Source organism: Vicia villosa, unplaced genomic scaffold (genome assembly GCF_029867415.1).
Source record: "Vicia villosa cultivar HV-30 ecotype Madison, WI unplaced genomic scaffold, Vvil1.0 ctg.000852F_1_1, whole genome shotgun sequence".
Lineage (NCBI taxonomy): Eukaryota > Viridiplantae > Streptophyta > Magnoliopsida > Fabales > Fabaceae > Vicia > Vicia villosa.
The window spans coordinates 174,385-190,477 of NW_026705380.1; the positions used below are offsets into that span (position 1 = coordinate 174,385).

General features: G+C 36.4%; 1 protein-coding gene across 1 annotated transcript; it reads right to left on the reverse strand.

Moving 5' to 3' along the window:
• Positions 1-1,951: 1,951 nt before the first annotated feature.
• On the reverse strand, positions 1,952-15,415 carry LOC131631618 (uncharacterized). Its single transcript, XM_058902402.1, has 4 exons — positions 15,264-15,415; positions 14,741-15,057; positions 2,469-3,378; positions 1,952-2,372 (listed from the first exon to the last, which is right to left on the reverse strand). Exons 1-4 carry the CDS (start codon positions 15,413-15,415, stop codon positions 1,952-1,954), a joined length of 1,800 nt encoding a protein of 599 aa, XP_058758385.1.
• Positions 15,416-16,093: the final 678 nt, after the last annotated feature.

Genomic DNA, 16,093 nt, shown 5'->3' on the forward strand with positions numbered 1-16,093 from the left:
CCAAGCTGTTTGACTCTGATGATATTCAAACGTCGTATTCACAAACATCAGATCAGAAGGAAGTACACGTGGCAGACTACGCTGACTGACAAAAGGAACGTTAAAGCTACTAAAGGCTACGTCAGTAGACACAGCGTGAACAAGGCTCGAGGTAGTTGACAAAAGCGTATAACATTAAATGCAAAGCTGTACGGAACACGCAAAGCATTAAATGCATTCAACGGTCATCTTCTCAACGCCTATAAATATGAAGTTCTGATGAGAAGCAATGTTAACGATTTTCGCACCAATACAATTCAAATTCACTTGCTGAAACTCTGTTCAAATCTAAACTCAGAATCTTCATCTTCATCAAAGCTCACTACATTGCTGTTGTAATATCTTAGTGAGATTAAGCTTAAATTGTAAGAGAAATATCACAGTTGTGATTATCGCTTTTAAGAAGCATTTGTAAACTCTTGAATAGATTACATTAAGTTGTAAGGAACTAGAGTGATCAGTTGATCAGTATACTCTAGGAAGTCTTAGCTGTTGGCTGAGCAGGAAGTCTTGGCAGTTGGCTGAGCAGGAAGTCTTGGCAGTTAGCTGAGCAGGAAGTCTTGGCAGTTGGCTGAGCAGAAAGTCTTAGGAGTGAACTAAGCCTAGAGTGATCGTGTTGATCAGTAGACTCTAGAAAAGTCTTAGGAGTGAACTAAGCAGTTGTTCCTGGAGTGATCAGGTTGTGATCAGAAGACTCTGGAAGACTTAGTTGCGGCTAAGTGGAAAACCATTGTAATCCGTGCGATTAGTGGATTAAATCCTCAGTTGAGGTAAATCATCTCTGCGGGGGTGGACTGGAGTAGCTTCGTTAACAGCGAACCAGGATAAAAATAATTGTGCATTTTATTTTTATCGCTCAAGATTTTAAGTCACACTTATTCAATCCCCCCCTTTCTAAGTGTTTTTCTATCCTTCAGAATGTTCGTATAATATCAACATCTTTAAGTGACTTGAATATCTCTCGTTCGGTGTAACATATCATCAAGTCATTGAACCACACATCGTTGATCTTGTTGCGCAAATTAGACTTGATAATCTTCATTGCAGAAAAAGCTCTTTCGACGGATGCTGTCGACACCGGCAATATCAAAGCCAACTCAATGAGTTTGTAGACCAATGGAAATACCAAATGTTTCTCAGTTTGAACCATCTTCATAGCCAAACTTTGAACATCTTCACAAAAAGTAAATGAAGCATGCCTTTTCACTTGATGTACATAAGTCTCAAGTTGCTCCCTTATTGTTCCACGATCATCATTAGAAAAGTCTGCATGATAAATATCAGCAAGACGAACAAGCTTATCAACATCAAACTTGGAAAAAGAGTTTTTGGGGTCAAGACATGAGAAGTAATCCAACACAATGTTACTTCCTTCACTAAACCGGTGATCCATCTCCACACATATTATGTCAATAGCAACATAAAAAATCTCTGCACGGTAATGGTGAAGATTAGTGACAGTCCTCCCTTCTCTTCTTGAACGACCCCGAACCGATATTTCTTCATCCATATTTGGCACCGGAATACTTTGAGCAACACAAAATTCTTGGACATCAATAAATAAATCATCCCAACCATTCTCTCTCAATGTAGCCAATCGAGCTTTAACATCATCAACTAATTCCATAGCAAGCACAATATTAATATATTTTGTTTGGAAGATTTTTGAAAGTTCATTTGTGATACCAAACAACTTTAACATAAACTTCAAAATGAAAGCAAATTTAAAGCTCTCCATTTTTTCTATCAAACCTGCTGCTTGAGATGGTCCACGTCCATCTTCATCAACAATACTAAGCACCTCTAACACGGAGGACCACATCTCATCCAAACGAATCAAGGTAGTATAATGTGATCCCCATCTAGTATCCCCGGATCTAGTAAGACTAGTTGATTGGTGCAAGCCCTTTCCTTAAGATATCTCACCACTCTCAAGCCTATTCAAAATATATTGGTGTTGTGCCTCTGTCAAAGCATCTCTTCTCTTGCAAGATGCACTTGTTGTGGTTACAATTAAGGAGATATACTCAAAGAAATCATGAATAGATGAGCAACTACTAGCAACAGACACAACCACCAATTGTAAACGGTGAGCATAGCAATGGACATAGAAAGCATAAGGGTTTTTATCTAGAATCTTTCTTTGCAAACCATTAAATTCACCTCTCATATTTGAAGTCCCATCATATCCTTGCCCTCGTATCCTTGAAATACATAATGTGTGACGATCAAGAATACCATAAAGAGCATCCTTTTGTGCCTCAGATGTAGTATATTTGACATGATGCAGAGCAATAAATCGTTCCACAACTTTTCCTTTGTCGTTCAAGATCCTAGCAATATAAATAAAAAGTCAAATGTATTCAACAATGTTATATGGAGGCATGGAGAATAATATGTAATAGGAATTGGAAAATACAACTACTAACCTCAACATCACCGCCATTTGCTCTTTGACAGATATATCACGCGACTCATCAATAAGCACAAAGATTTGTCTTTCACCAAGCTCTTCCATAATGACCTTGGTAACTTCATGTGCACAACACGTTGCAAGCTCCTTTTGAATGTCACCAGAAGTCATTGTGCAATTTTTTGGACCACGGCCAAAAGCATCTCTCACTTTTTCATCATTAGATTTTACCCAATCCACCATCTCTCTAAAATTGCCCTTGTTTAGAGAATTATAGCTTTCATCATGGCCACGGAAAGCAATGCCTTGTGCTATGAGATATCTAATACAATCTAAAGAACAAGTCAAACGGATCTTATACAATTCTTCTGATTCTCTAGTTGCTCTAGCAAAGATACTTGTCACACTTTGCCTTTGATTATTATAATCATCATAGTGCTTCATACATGAGTTGTGATTACTATTATGACTACCAATATGATCTTTGAAGCCTTTAGATGCATGTTTCCAATCTTTAAATCCGTCTTTGTTAAAGACTTCATAACCAAAGTGTTCGGCCCTTCCGGGCGGCTTAACGAGAAAGCAATAAAAACAATAAGCTGCATCCTTCGACTCACTGTATTCAATCCATGTATAATTCTTATACCATGCTTTACAAAACGCTCTTGAAGACTTCACAGATTGAGTACGAGGAAATATTGCTAAATCTGGTTGCGTTGGACCCTTCAATATATATGCCCTCCTCACTTGGTCTTGAATGTCCGTAGCATACTCATGAATTTTCTTCCTACATCCTAGATCACGTACAATCTCATTTGGATTAAATTCATTGGCAACATTAGGCGGTGTTTCTTCTACTTTGGCTTCCGGTTGGACAACATTAACATTCTCAATACTTGTTCTAGGAACCAAAAACTTTCTCATCTCTGAAATTTAATTATCTAGAAAAATAAACTATGAAGTTAAATTGAAAGTAAAATGGTCCGATTTTGGTAAGTAAGTGAGAGCCTTTTGTAACGCCCGTATAATTTTAATATTAATTTAATTTTATTATTGAATTAATAATTAGAATTATTAAAGAAATTGTGGAAATAATGAGTAAATAAGGTTTTGGCATTTGGGCCATGTGTGGAAATAGTAAAAGAAGGGGGGTGATTTTGTAAATCCTGTTTACTAATTTTATTATTATTTCATAAAACAATTGGAATTGGGAACAAAGAAAGAGCGTGAAAGAACAGAGGTCTGAGGAACGAGGAACGTGAAGGAGAACGGTAGAGGGAGAGACCAAGAATCAAGAATTGTCTAAGGTAAGGGGGGACTTGTCTGATTATCATCTATTATCGGGTTAGGGGTTGATAATGCTGAATAGATGTAGAATTCGGATCGATTGAGTCATATGATAGGTTTAGGGATTGTGTCAATTGTATGATGTTTTGATCTCTATGTGTGAATCTATGATATCTGTGTTGTTATAGTCTCAATTGATACGTAATTGATGCATTGTGAGACGTAATTTGTGTTGTTTTGGGCAATCTATGTATCTATGTTCGCACTGGTATGTCTTGGGGGTGTTTGGAATGCATAAAATGCTGTTTTCTGCAGGTTGGGGTTTCTGAAATCGTCGGTTCGCGCCGCGAACATAGGGTTGGCGCCGCGAACATGAAGGCAGAATGTTAGGAAGTGATGATACGCTCAGGTCGCGCCGCGTACCTGTGTTCGCGCCGCGAAGGCGTAACTTTTTCTCGTTCCGCGCCGCGTGTGGATGTGAGCGCCGCGAACTGCTTGGCAGAGAGTCAATGAATTTTTGGGACGCTCAGTTCGCGCCGCGAGATGGTGATGGCGCCGCGTGCTGTTGGTGTTTTGAGATATTTTCTAAAAAGTTCAAAGATGCATAACTTTTTAACCGTTGGTCCGTTTAATGTGCCGTTTTGAGCTAAATGAACCTTATAGGATAATCTATATGATGATGATTGATTGGTTTTAGAATAATGATAATACATGTATGCTATTTCTTATTGATGATGATGATTGGTGTAGGTACATGTATATTTTCTATATGATGATGATAGAATTGTGATTGAATGGTGTTAATATATATGAACATACTTGATGATGATGATGATGATGATGATAATGATGATGATGGTATAAGTATGTTATATATATGTTGCATTCATTCACATTCATTGATGATACTGTATCCATAAGGGTGTGTTGGATCAGTGAAGGGCATGATTCCCACTGTGTGGAATCTGTGCTGGCAGGGCCGTATCTGGATAATGATGGATCGGTCATGGGTTATTCCCATTGGATGATGTTGGTACCACATGCATAGTGTCAGTCCATTCATATGCATAATTTATAACATGATTGGAGGTATTCCAGTGTTGTAAATGTTGATGATGTGTTGGTTGTTATTGTATTGTTTTGATTGTCTGTTATGAAACAATTGGGTGAATGATGCAACTGTGACGTGTTACTGCTTTATAACCTTATAACATTTGTTAATTATGACGAGACTCACCCTTACATGTTGTCATTTTCAGATTGAGGATAGCGGCTGTTCGACTCGGTGAGGATTAGCTCATGAGTCAGTGTTTTAGTTAGCGTCAGGTGTCATGCTCTGATAGTTGTAACACTGGGAACGCTTGTTTGGAGTTTTGATTGTAACTCTATGTTTATTTGTTTGGGTTGAAGTCTGATACATTAGTGATAATGTTGACTTGATGAAGTATTTCCGCTGCGTAGAACATGAATTTGATTAATGAGTTATGATTTTCAGGTGTTTTCAGTAATGCATGACTTATACTGACGTGTGTTTTCATTAATTATGAATTGTGATGCCTCTCTACGTGTTACTCTGATTTTAAAAATATAATTATTTGCCGCGGGTTATTAGAGGGGTGTTACAACAGTGGTATCAGAGCATAGTCGGTCGTTGTGACCAGAGTCTTAGTGTCAGTGTCAGTCTTTTTGTGTATACGACTAATACGAGTTATTTGTCGATACTTTTGTTCTGACTGGATTGTTGTATTTAAGCAGAACAAATGGCTGGAAGAGGAGGAAGAAACGATGATGCTCTTGCTGAGGCTCTGGGCATGATTGCTGGTGTGCTTGGAGGAGGGACTGTAGGAGCAGGGATTGGTGCTGATAGGCAACTGGGAAATTTTCAGAAGAACAATCCTCTATTGTTCAAAGGCACGCACGATCCTGAGGGTGCTCAGAAATGGCTCAAGGAGATCGAGAGGATTTTCCGAGTCATGGATTGTGCTGAGAATCTCAAGGTGAGGTTTGGTACTCACATGTTGTCTGAAGAGGCTGATGACTGGTGGTTGACAACCAAAGCTAAACTGGATGCCGGCGGTACAGCGGTTACTTGGGCTATATTCAAAAGGGAATTTTTGAGGAGGTATTTTCCTGAGGATGTCAGGGGCAGAAAAGAAGTGGAATTTTTGGAGTTGGTTCAAGGTAACATGACTGTACCAGAGTATGCTGCCAAGTTTGTGGAACTGGCAAAGTACTATGTGCACTACAACAACGACGAAGCCAGTGAATTCTCGAAATGTGTCAAGTTTGAGAATGGTCTTCGTGATGAGATTAAACAGGGTATCAGGTACCAGAGAATCCGGAGATTTGTTGACCTGGTGGATTGTAGCAATATTTTTGAGGAAGATAGCATCAAGCTGAAGTCATCTCACTCTCGCAAGTTGGTTGACAGAAAGGGGAAGAAGCCTATGGACAGAGGTAAACCATATGGTAGAGGTAAACCTGTTGATTGGAAGAAACCCAGTGGGGGAGATTCCAGTGCTCGTATCAGATGCTACAATTGTGGTGAGATGGGACATCGTAGGAATGAGTGTAAGCTGAACCAGAAGAAGTGCTTCAAGTGTGAGGAAGTGGGTCATGTTGCGGCTGATTATAAGAAGAGGGTTGTGACTTGTTACAACTGTGGTGAAGAGGGTCACATCAGTCCTAATTGTCCTAAGCCAAAGAAGAACCAATCGGGAGGAAAAGTTTTTGCTTTGACCGGGTCAGAGACTACTCCAGAGGACAGATTGATTAAAGGTACGTGTTTCATTCATGGCACACCTTTAGTTGCAATTATTGATACTGGAGCAACTCATTCTTTTATTTCTTTGGACTGTGCTACGAGGTTAAATCTTGAGATATCTGACATAAATGGAAGTATGATTATTGACACTCCTACGTCGGGTTCAGTAACTACTTCGTCTGCATGCTTGAATTGTCCGATTGACATTTTTGGTAGAGAATTCGGAATGGACTTAGTGTGCCTTCCGTTGAAAGAACTTGATGTAATCCTGGGAATGAACTGGTTGGAGTTCAACCGTGTTCATATCAACTGTTTTGAGAAGACGGTAATTTTTCCTGAAGAGGTTAGTGCTGATAATCTAGAAATGACAGCTAGGCAGGTGAATGAGGCTATCGGAGATGGTGCAACAGTATTTATGTTGTTCGCATTGATGAATGTGAAAGAAAAGGTGGCGAGTAGCGAATTACCTGTGGTGTGTGAATTTCCAGAAGTTTTTCCCGAAGATGTGAATGAATTACCACCGGAAAGAGAAGTGGAGTTTTCTATTGATTTAATTCCGGGAACTAGTCCAGTGTCGATGGCACCATACCGTATGTCGCCGTCTGAGTTGGCCGAACTGAAGAAGCAGTTAGAAGAATTGCTGGAGAAGAAATTTATTCGTCCTAGTGTTTCTCCGTGGGGTGCGCCTGTGTTACTAGTAAAGAAGAAAGAGGGTTCGATGAGGCTGTGTGTAGATTACAGACAATTGAACAAGGTTACTATCAAGAATCGGTATCCATTGCCGAGGATTGATGATTTGATGGATCAGTTGGTTGGAGCGCGAGTATTTAGTAAAATTGATCTGAGGTCTGGGTATCACCAGATACGTGTGAAAGATGATGACATTCAGAAGACTGCTTTTAGAACAAGGTATGGACATTATGAGTATTCTGTAATGCCGTTTGGAGTTACTAACGCACCGGGTGTTTTTATGGAGTATATAAACAGAATATTTCATCCTTATCTCGACAAGTTTGTGGTGGTATTTATAGACGATATCCTGATATATTCCAAGAATGAGGAAGAACATGCCGAACACCTCAGAACTGTGTTAGAACTGTTGAAAGAGAAGCAACTTTTTGCCAAACTGTCGAAGTGTGAATTCTGGTTAGAAGAAGTTAGTTTTCTTGGACATGTGATTTCTAAGAATGGTATTGCTGTTGATCCGACAAAGATAGAAGCTGTGTCTCAGTGGGAAGCTCCGAAGTCAGTGTCAGAGATTCGTAGTTTTCTTGGCCTTGCAGGTTATTACAGGAAGTTTATTGAAGGATTTGCAAAGTTAGCATTGCCATTAACTAAACTAACCAGGAAGGGACAAGCTTTTATTTGGGATGCAAAGTGTGAAGAAGGATTCCAAGAGTTGAAGAGAAGGTTGACTAGTGCTCCTATCTTGATTTTGCCGAATCCGACAGAATCATTTGTGATTTATTGTGATGCGTCACTAATGGGTTTAGGTGGTGTATTGATGCAAAATCAACAAGTAGTTGCTTATGCGTCGAGACAACTTAAAGTACATGAGAGGAATTATCCGACTCATGATTTGGAGTTGGCAGCTGTAGTCTTTGTTTTGAAGTCGTGGCGACACTATTTGTATGGTTCGAGGTTTGAGGTATTCAGTGATCATAAGAGCCTGAAGTATCTCTTTGACCAGAAAGAGTTGAATATGAGGCAGAGAAGATGGTTAGAATTCCTGAAAGATTATGATTTTGGTTTGAACTACCATCCGGGTAAGGCAAACGTTGTTGCTGATGCATTGAGTAGGAAAACCTTGCATATGTCTATGCTAATGGTGAAGGAATTGGATTTGATTGAACGATTCAGAGACTTGAGTTTGGTATGTGAAGGTACTCCTACTAGTGTTAAATTGGGTATGTTGAAGCTGACTAGTGGCATTCTTGAAGAGATCAGAGAGGGTCAGAAAGATGATGTTGAGTTAATAGATAAGTTGACTTTGATTAATCAAGGCAAGGATTGTGAATTTAGAATTGATGAAAATGGTATACTGAGGTTTGGTGACCGAGTTTGTGTCCCTGATATTACTGAACTCCGGAAACGTATTTTAGAGGAAGGACACCGTAGTGGATTGAGTATTCATCCTGGTGCTACCAAGATGAATCATGATTTGAAAAAGTTGTTTTGGTGGCTGAGAATGAAGAAAGAAATTGCCGAGTTTGTGTACTCTTGTTTAATTTGCCAGAAGTCAAAGATTGAGCATCAGAAACCGTCTGGGTTTATGCAACCAATGTTTATTCCTGAGTGGAAGTGGGATAGCATATCAATGGATTTTGTGTCGGGTTTGCCGAGGACTGTCAAGAATTGTGAAGCTATCTGGGTCGTGGTGGACAGGTTGACAAAGTCTGCACATTTTATACCGGTGAGAATGGATTATCCGATGGAGAAGCTAGCTCAGTTGTATATCGAGAAGATAGTTAGTCTTCATGGTATTCCTTCAAGTATCGTGTCAGACAGAGATCCGAGGTTTACGTCTAAGTTCTGGGAAGGTTTGCAGAAGGCTTTAGGTACTAAACTGAGGTTGAGTTCTGCTTATCATCCGCAGACGGATGGACAGACTGAGAGGACAATTCAGTCGTTAGAAGATTTGTTACGTGCTTGTGTGTTGGAAAAAGGAGGTACTTGGGATAGCTATCTGCCTTTGATCGAGTTTACCTACAACAATAGTTATCATTCGAGTATTGGTATGGCTCCGTTTGAGGCTTTGTATGGTAGGAGATGTAGGACGCCGTTGTGTTGGTATGAATTTGGTGAGAGTGCTGTGATTGGACCAGAAATTGTACAACAGACTACGGAGAAGATTAAGATGATTCAGGAGAAGATGAGAGCTTCTCAGAGTCGTCAGAAGAGTTACTATGATAAAAGAAGGAAGACACTTGAGTTCCAAGAGGGAGATCATGTGTTTATGAGAGTTACTCCTATGACAGAAATTGGTCGGGCATTGAAGTCAAGGAAGTTGACTCCGCGTTTTATTGGACCGTTCCAAATTTCTGAAAAGGTGGGAGAATTGGCATATCGTATCGCTTTGCCGCCGAGGCTTGCAAACTTGCATGATGTGTTCCATGTGTCTCAGTTGAGGAAATACATTTCAGATCCGTCCCATGTGATCCAAGTAGATGATGTACAGGTAAAAGACAACTTAACGGTTGAAACATTGCCTGTGAGGATTGAAGATAGACGACTGAAACAATTGCGTGGCAAGGAAATAGCTTTAGTCAGAGTAGCTTGGGGAGGACCAGCCGAAGGAAATGTTACCTGGGAGCTAGAAAGCCAGATGAAAGATTCCTATCCGGAACTCTTTGCTTGAGGTATGTTTTCGAGGACGAAAACTCTTTTAGTGGGGGAGAGTTGTAACGCCCGTATAATTTTAATATTAATTTAATTTTATTATTGAATTAATAATTAGAATTATTAAAGAAATTGTGGAAATAATGAGTAAATAAGGTTTTGGCATTTGGGCCATGTGTGGAAATAGTAAAAGAAGGGGGGGGTGATTTTGTAAATCCTTTTACTAATTTTATTATTATTTCATAAAACAATTGGAATTGGGAACAAAGAAAGAGCGTGAAAGAACAGAGGTCTGAGGAACGAGGAACGTGAAGGAGAACGGTAGAGGGAGAGACCAAGAATCAAGAATTGTCTAAGGTAAGGGGGGACTTGTCTGATTATCATCTATTATCGGGTTAGGGGTTGATAATGCTGAATAGATGTAGAATTCATATCGATTGAGTCATATGATAGGTTTAGGGATTGTGTCAATTGTATGATGTTTTGATCTCTATGTGTGAATCTATGATATCTGTGTTGTTATAGTCTCAATTGATACGTAATTGATGCATTGTGAGACGTAATTTGTGTTGTTTTGGGCAATCTATGTATCTATGTTCGCACTGGTATGTCTTGGGGGTGTTTGGAATGCATAGAATGCTATTTTCTGCAGGTTGGGGTTTCTGAAATCGCCGGTTCGCGCCGCGAACATAGGGTTGGCGCCGCGAACATGAAGGCAGAATGTTAGGAAGTGATGATACGCTCAGGTCGCGCCGCGTACCTGTGTTCGCGCTGCGAAGGCGTAACTTTTTCTCGTTCCGCGCCGCGTGTGGATGTGAGCGCCGCGAACTGCTTGGCAGAGAGCCAATGAATTTTTGGGACGCTCAGTTCGCGCCGCGAGATGGTGATGGCGCCGCGTGCTGTTGGTGTTTTGAGATATTTTCTAAAAAGTTCAAAGATGCATAACTTTTTAACCGTTGGTCCGTTTAATGTGCCGTTTTGAGCTAAATGAACCTTATAGGATAATCTATATGATGATGATTGATTGGTTTTAGAATGATGATAATACATGTATGCTATTTCTTATTGATGATGATGATTGGTGTAGGTACATGTATATTTTCTATATGATGATGATAGAATTGTGATTGAATGGTGTTAATATATATGAACATACTTGATGATGATGATGATAATGATGATAATGATGATGATGGTATAAGTATGTTATATATATGTTGCATTCATTCACATTCATTGATGATACTGTATCCATAAGGGTGTGTTGGATCAGTGAAGGGCATGATTCCCACTGTGTGGAATCTGTGCTGGCAGGGCCATATCTGGATGATGATGGATCGGTCATGGGTTATTCCCATTGGATGATGTTGGTACCACATGCATAGTGTCAGTCCATTCATATGCATAATTTATAACATGATTGGAGGTATTCCAGTGTTGTAAATGTTGATGATGTGTTGGTTGTTATTGGATTGTTTTGATTGTCTGTTATGAAACAATTGGGTGAATGATGCAACTGTGACGTGTTACTGCTTTATAACCTTATAACATTTGTTAATTATGACGAGACTCACCCTTACATGTTGTCATTTTCAGATTGAGGATAGCGGCTGTTCGACTCGGTGAGGATTAGCTCATGAGTCAGTGTTTTAGTTAGCGTCAGGTGTCATGCTCTGATAGTTGTAACACTGGGAACGCTTGTTTGGAGTTTTGATTGTAACTCTATGTTTATTTGTTTGGGTTGAAGTCTGATACATTAGTGATAATGTTGACTTGATGAAGTATTTCCGCTGCGTAGAACATGAATTTGATTAATGAGTTATGATTTTCAGGTGTTTTCAGTAATGCATGACTTATACTGACGTGTGTTTTCATTAATTATGAATTGTGATGCCTCTCTACGTGTTACTCTGATTTTAAAAATATAATTATTTGCCGCGGGTTATTAGAGGGGTGTTACACCTTTAACTCTAAAGCCCACAACTAAATCTAATTAATTAAAATAATAATAAAAATATAACATAAATAAATAAAATTAATTAATTAATAAATTAAACTAATTGTTAAATTAAACCAAATAATAACCAAACCTAATTCACACATGTTTATACCTATTTAAAAAATTAGAGAAAAAAAAGTAAATTAGACAAAACTACCACATACTACCTACACCTAATTCTCTTTATAGTTTCAATTATTAACTTTTTTTTATTAAAAAAATTGCAAAACAAAATAACACAAAACTACACACTTTTTCGGTTAATTCAACACTGGACCACACACTACCTAGACACATTACACACACTACCTAGTACCTATCATAGACTTTGGCTAATATGCATAAGTATTTTCCTTATGCACCGTGCATAAGCCTACATAAGTCATTGGATCATATTTTTAATCCAGTATTGAGTATTGAGTATTGAGTATTGAGTGGTGACTATTGAGTAATAACAATTGATGTCTAGAATTCGATCCAATGATCCAAGGGTCCATAATAATCTATGCACGGTGCATAGATTTTTATCTATGCACGGTAACTGCACCCCCTATCCTACTTCTCTTCTCTACACTACCACCACACAATACAACACAACTTTCATAGTTTCATGTTTCAATTTTATTTATCCTTTTCATTTACTGTGACAACAATAACTAAACACAACACAAACACAACTACACAAGCAGTCAAGCATGGAAGTGGAAATTGGCGAAACAAAAGAAGAAGATAGGGGAGATTATCACCTTACAGTCACGACTCACGACGGAGAGATGAGGCGGTGGAGTTTTATTTTTTTCAAAACCTTTTTACCTGTAGTTTTGTAAGAAGGTTAAGGGTTGTTTTAAGAATTTTTTTTTTAATTTTTGTTTTGATTCATTAATAATTAATTGGGTTGGGCCTGGACCATTGGTTATTTATTTGTTTTAATTTTTACACCCTGTTTTGACTAATTTTGCCCCTAATTTTATCTAAAACTCTAATATTAAATTAGGAAAAATACAAAGAAAATAGGGCACCCGCCCAGGCTAGCTGGGGACTAGAACCGCCACTGTATGTATATATATATATATATATATATATATATATATATATATATATATATATATATATATATATATATATTGTAATCGTATATAGTAAATTATTTAATATTTCATATTGTATTTATTTTGATAATAATTATTTCATATTATTCTGTAATTTTATTACTATTAGGAAATAATAATAACTATTTAACATTTGAATTATTTTATAATCATTTAAAAATATTTGAACTATTAATATTTTACTATTAATACTTTTAGTTTATTAAATATTTAGCCTATTAATATTTCAACTATTTTTTATTTTATATATATATATATATATATATATATATATATATATATATATATATATATATATATATATATATATATATATATATATATATATGGCATATCATATGTGAATGACTTTTTTATATGAGAATGTGAGAATGAATATGAACCATTGAATTATATATAAATAAAAATATTATATATAATTTATTTAATATTTAAACTATTAATAATTTATAAATTATTTAATATTTTAACTATTAATTATTAATTCAAGTATTAAAGATCAAATAAATTATTTAATAATTTAACTATTTTATATTTTAATTTTTAATATTGTAATTAATGTGCATTTGAAATGTTCTTATCCAATACATTTAATTATGGTTGAAATATGAAATATCAATATATTTAATAAATTAAATATTTTATTTTATTTAAACTATTTAATTTATTAAATAATTAGTTATTTAAATATTTAAATATTAATATTTTAATTATTTAGTTTTTTAAAAAATTAATTTTTTAAATATTTCAACTATTTAATATCCAATCACACTTTAATAATTTGTTTAAATATTTAAAAACTTCCAAAAAAAATTAATAATTAATTAATTAAATATTTTAACATGACTATTTAACTTTAATAATTAATTAAATAAATATTTTAATTATTATTTAATTATTAACATTACTATTCAATATTTTAAACAAAACATAACATAACTCATTTAAAAAAATTTCATTTAAAAAAAATTATCACAAGTATTCTTTATATACATATGCATTGCGATTTTGTAACATGGAAAATTAGTGTCCTAGTGGATTTCACAAGTATTCTTTAAATACATATTCTTTATAGGTGTGATTTTTATGATCATATCGCCAACATGTTTATGTTGATATGGTTCTTCTCCTCTAGGTTTCACATATCCTATACCTTTTCTAGCATTTCTACTAACTCCAGTTTTTCAGTTTTTAGTTTGCAAATATGTTCTTTTAACTTAGAATTTTCTGCTTTTAGTTTTCTAGATTCCTCATAATCGAATACCAGATCGTGTTTGAAGTTCTTGTATTTAATTCAAAGTTTCTAGAAAAGTTATAGAATACCTCTTCTTCTTTTGAGTCTGATTGTGATTCGGATGAACTGGAATCACTTGATATACTGGCCATCAAGGCAATGTTGGCACGTTCATCTTCTGATTCAGATTCTACTCCAGAAGATTCTGAGTCGTCCCATGTAGCCATAAGACTTTTCTTCTTTTCTTTAAAATTCTTCTTTGGTTTTTCCCTCTGAAGTTTAGGACAGTCGCTTTTGTAGTGACCAGGTTCCTTGCATCTGTTACATACAATTTCCTTACTTCTAGACTTTATGTGTCCAGAAGATGATCCAGAGTGATCTTCTGATCTTTTAGGGTTTTTGAACTTCTTTTGTCTTTGCTTCCAGAGTTGTTGGACTCTTCTAGAGATAAGAGATAGTTCGTCTTCTTCTGATGAGGAACCCCCAAAGCTTTCTTCTTCTTCCTGAAAAGCGTTTGTTTTAAATTTATTTTTAGATTTAAGAGCAAGAGACTTACCTTTCTTCTGGGGTTCATCTTCTTCGAGTTCTTTCTCGTGACTTCTTAAGGAAATGATAAGTTCTTCAAGAGATATAGCGTTCAGATTCTTGGCAAGCTTCAAAGCTGTGAACATGGGTCTCCATTTCTTTGGTAAGCTTCTGATGATTTTCTTTACATGATCAGCTGTTGAGTATCCTTTGTGCAGAACTTTCAATCCAGCAATAAGAATTTGAAACCTTGAGAACACAGTCTCAACTGTTCCATCTTCTTCCTTTTGTGCGCTTCGTACTTTTGAATGAGTGAAAGGGCTTTGGTCTCTTTGACTTGAGTGTTGCCTTCATGCGTCATTCTCAGAGAGTCAAATATATTTTGGCTGAATCTCTTTTTGTGATCTTCTCATACTCTGTGTATGAGATATCCATATAAGTATTGTTCTGGCCTTGTGATGATTTTTGAGTTCATTCTTCTATTAATCACTCATACTTTCTCTTTCGATCTTCTGACCACTTTCATTTACCAAATTTTTGTAACCATCTGTTACCATATCCCAGGATCAATGTCATAAGCTAGAAAGAAACTCTCGATTCTGTCTTTCCAGTAATCGAAGTTCTCTCCATCGAACATTGGTGGTCTGCCACTAATTTTGTCTCTATCATCATAGTTATAATTGTTGTTTTTGACTGATTCCGTCATAGTGTTTTTCTTTTAGGGTCTTTTTCTGACACGGTTAAGTGTATGCATCCATAACCAGACGCTCTGATGTGAATTGAAGAAACAAAAAACACAATAAGGGGGGTTGGATTAGTTTTTTAAAACAATTTAAAAATAAGACAAGTTTGGTTATCCTGGTTCATTTGAACTCAAACTACTTCAGTCCACCCTGCTAAGGTGATTTATCCTCTCTCTTACGAGGTCTTAATCCATTAATAAAAAATAATGATTACACAATGACGAAGACAACTATCAAAGTCTTCTCAAGATCAAACAACAACCCGGTTTGCTCAAGGAACAACAATTACAAATAATATTTTATATGTGCTTACAAACGAAATGCTTCTAATAAGCTGTATCAAAACTGTGATGTATACACTAAATTAAATCACATAATAAGAGATAAGATATGAATATGTTTGAGTGCTCCTTTTTCTTTTGCGTGCGTGTAATATCTGCACGATTCTCCAACATGGACTTCTTTATATAGGAGAGCTTTTTGATCCATTGGGAGACAAGACTTCTTGTTTTGGAAACATGATAAAATGCTGATTAGTTCTATTTCCAAAAATGAATATTATGTCTATTGTAATTAATTTCCAGCCGTTACGAGATGATTCTGTATTTGATGATTGACCATTAGATCTTCTAATCATCAGA

Coding starts and splice junctions, on each gene's coding strand:
- LOC131631618 (XM_058902402.1), bottom strand. CDS start 15,415: ATGACGGAATCAGTCAAAAACAACAATTATAACTATGATGATAGAGAC. Junction 3,379..14,740: donor AGATGAACCCCAGAAGAAAG/GTAAGTCTCTTG, acceptor ATTAAATTTCAG/AGATGAGAAAGTTTTTGGTT. Junction 2,373..2,468: donor CAAATGGCGGTGATGTTGAG/GTTAGTAGTTGT, acceptor TTATATTGCTAG/GATCTTGAACGACAAAGGAA.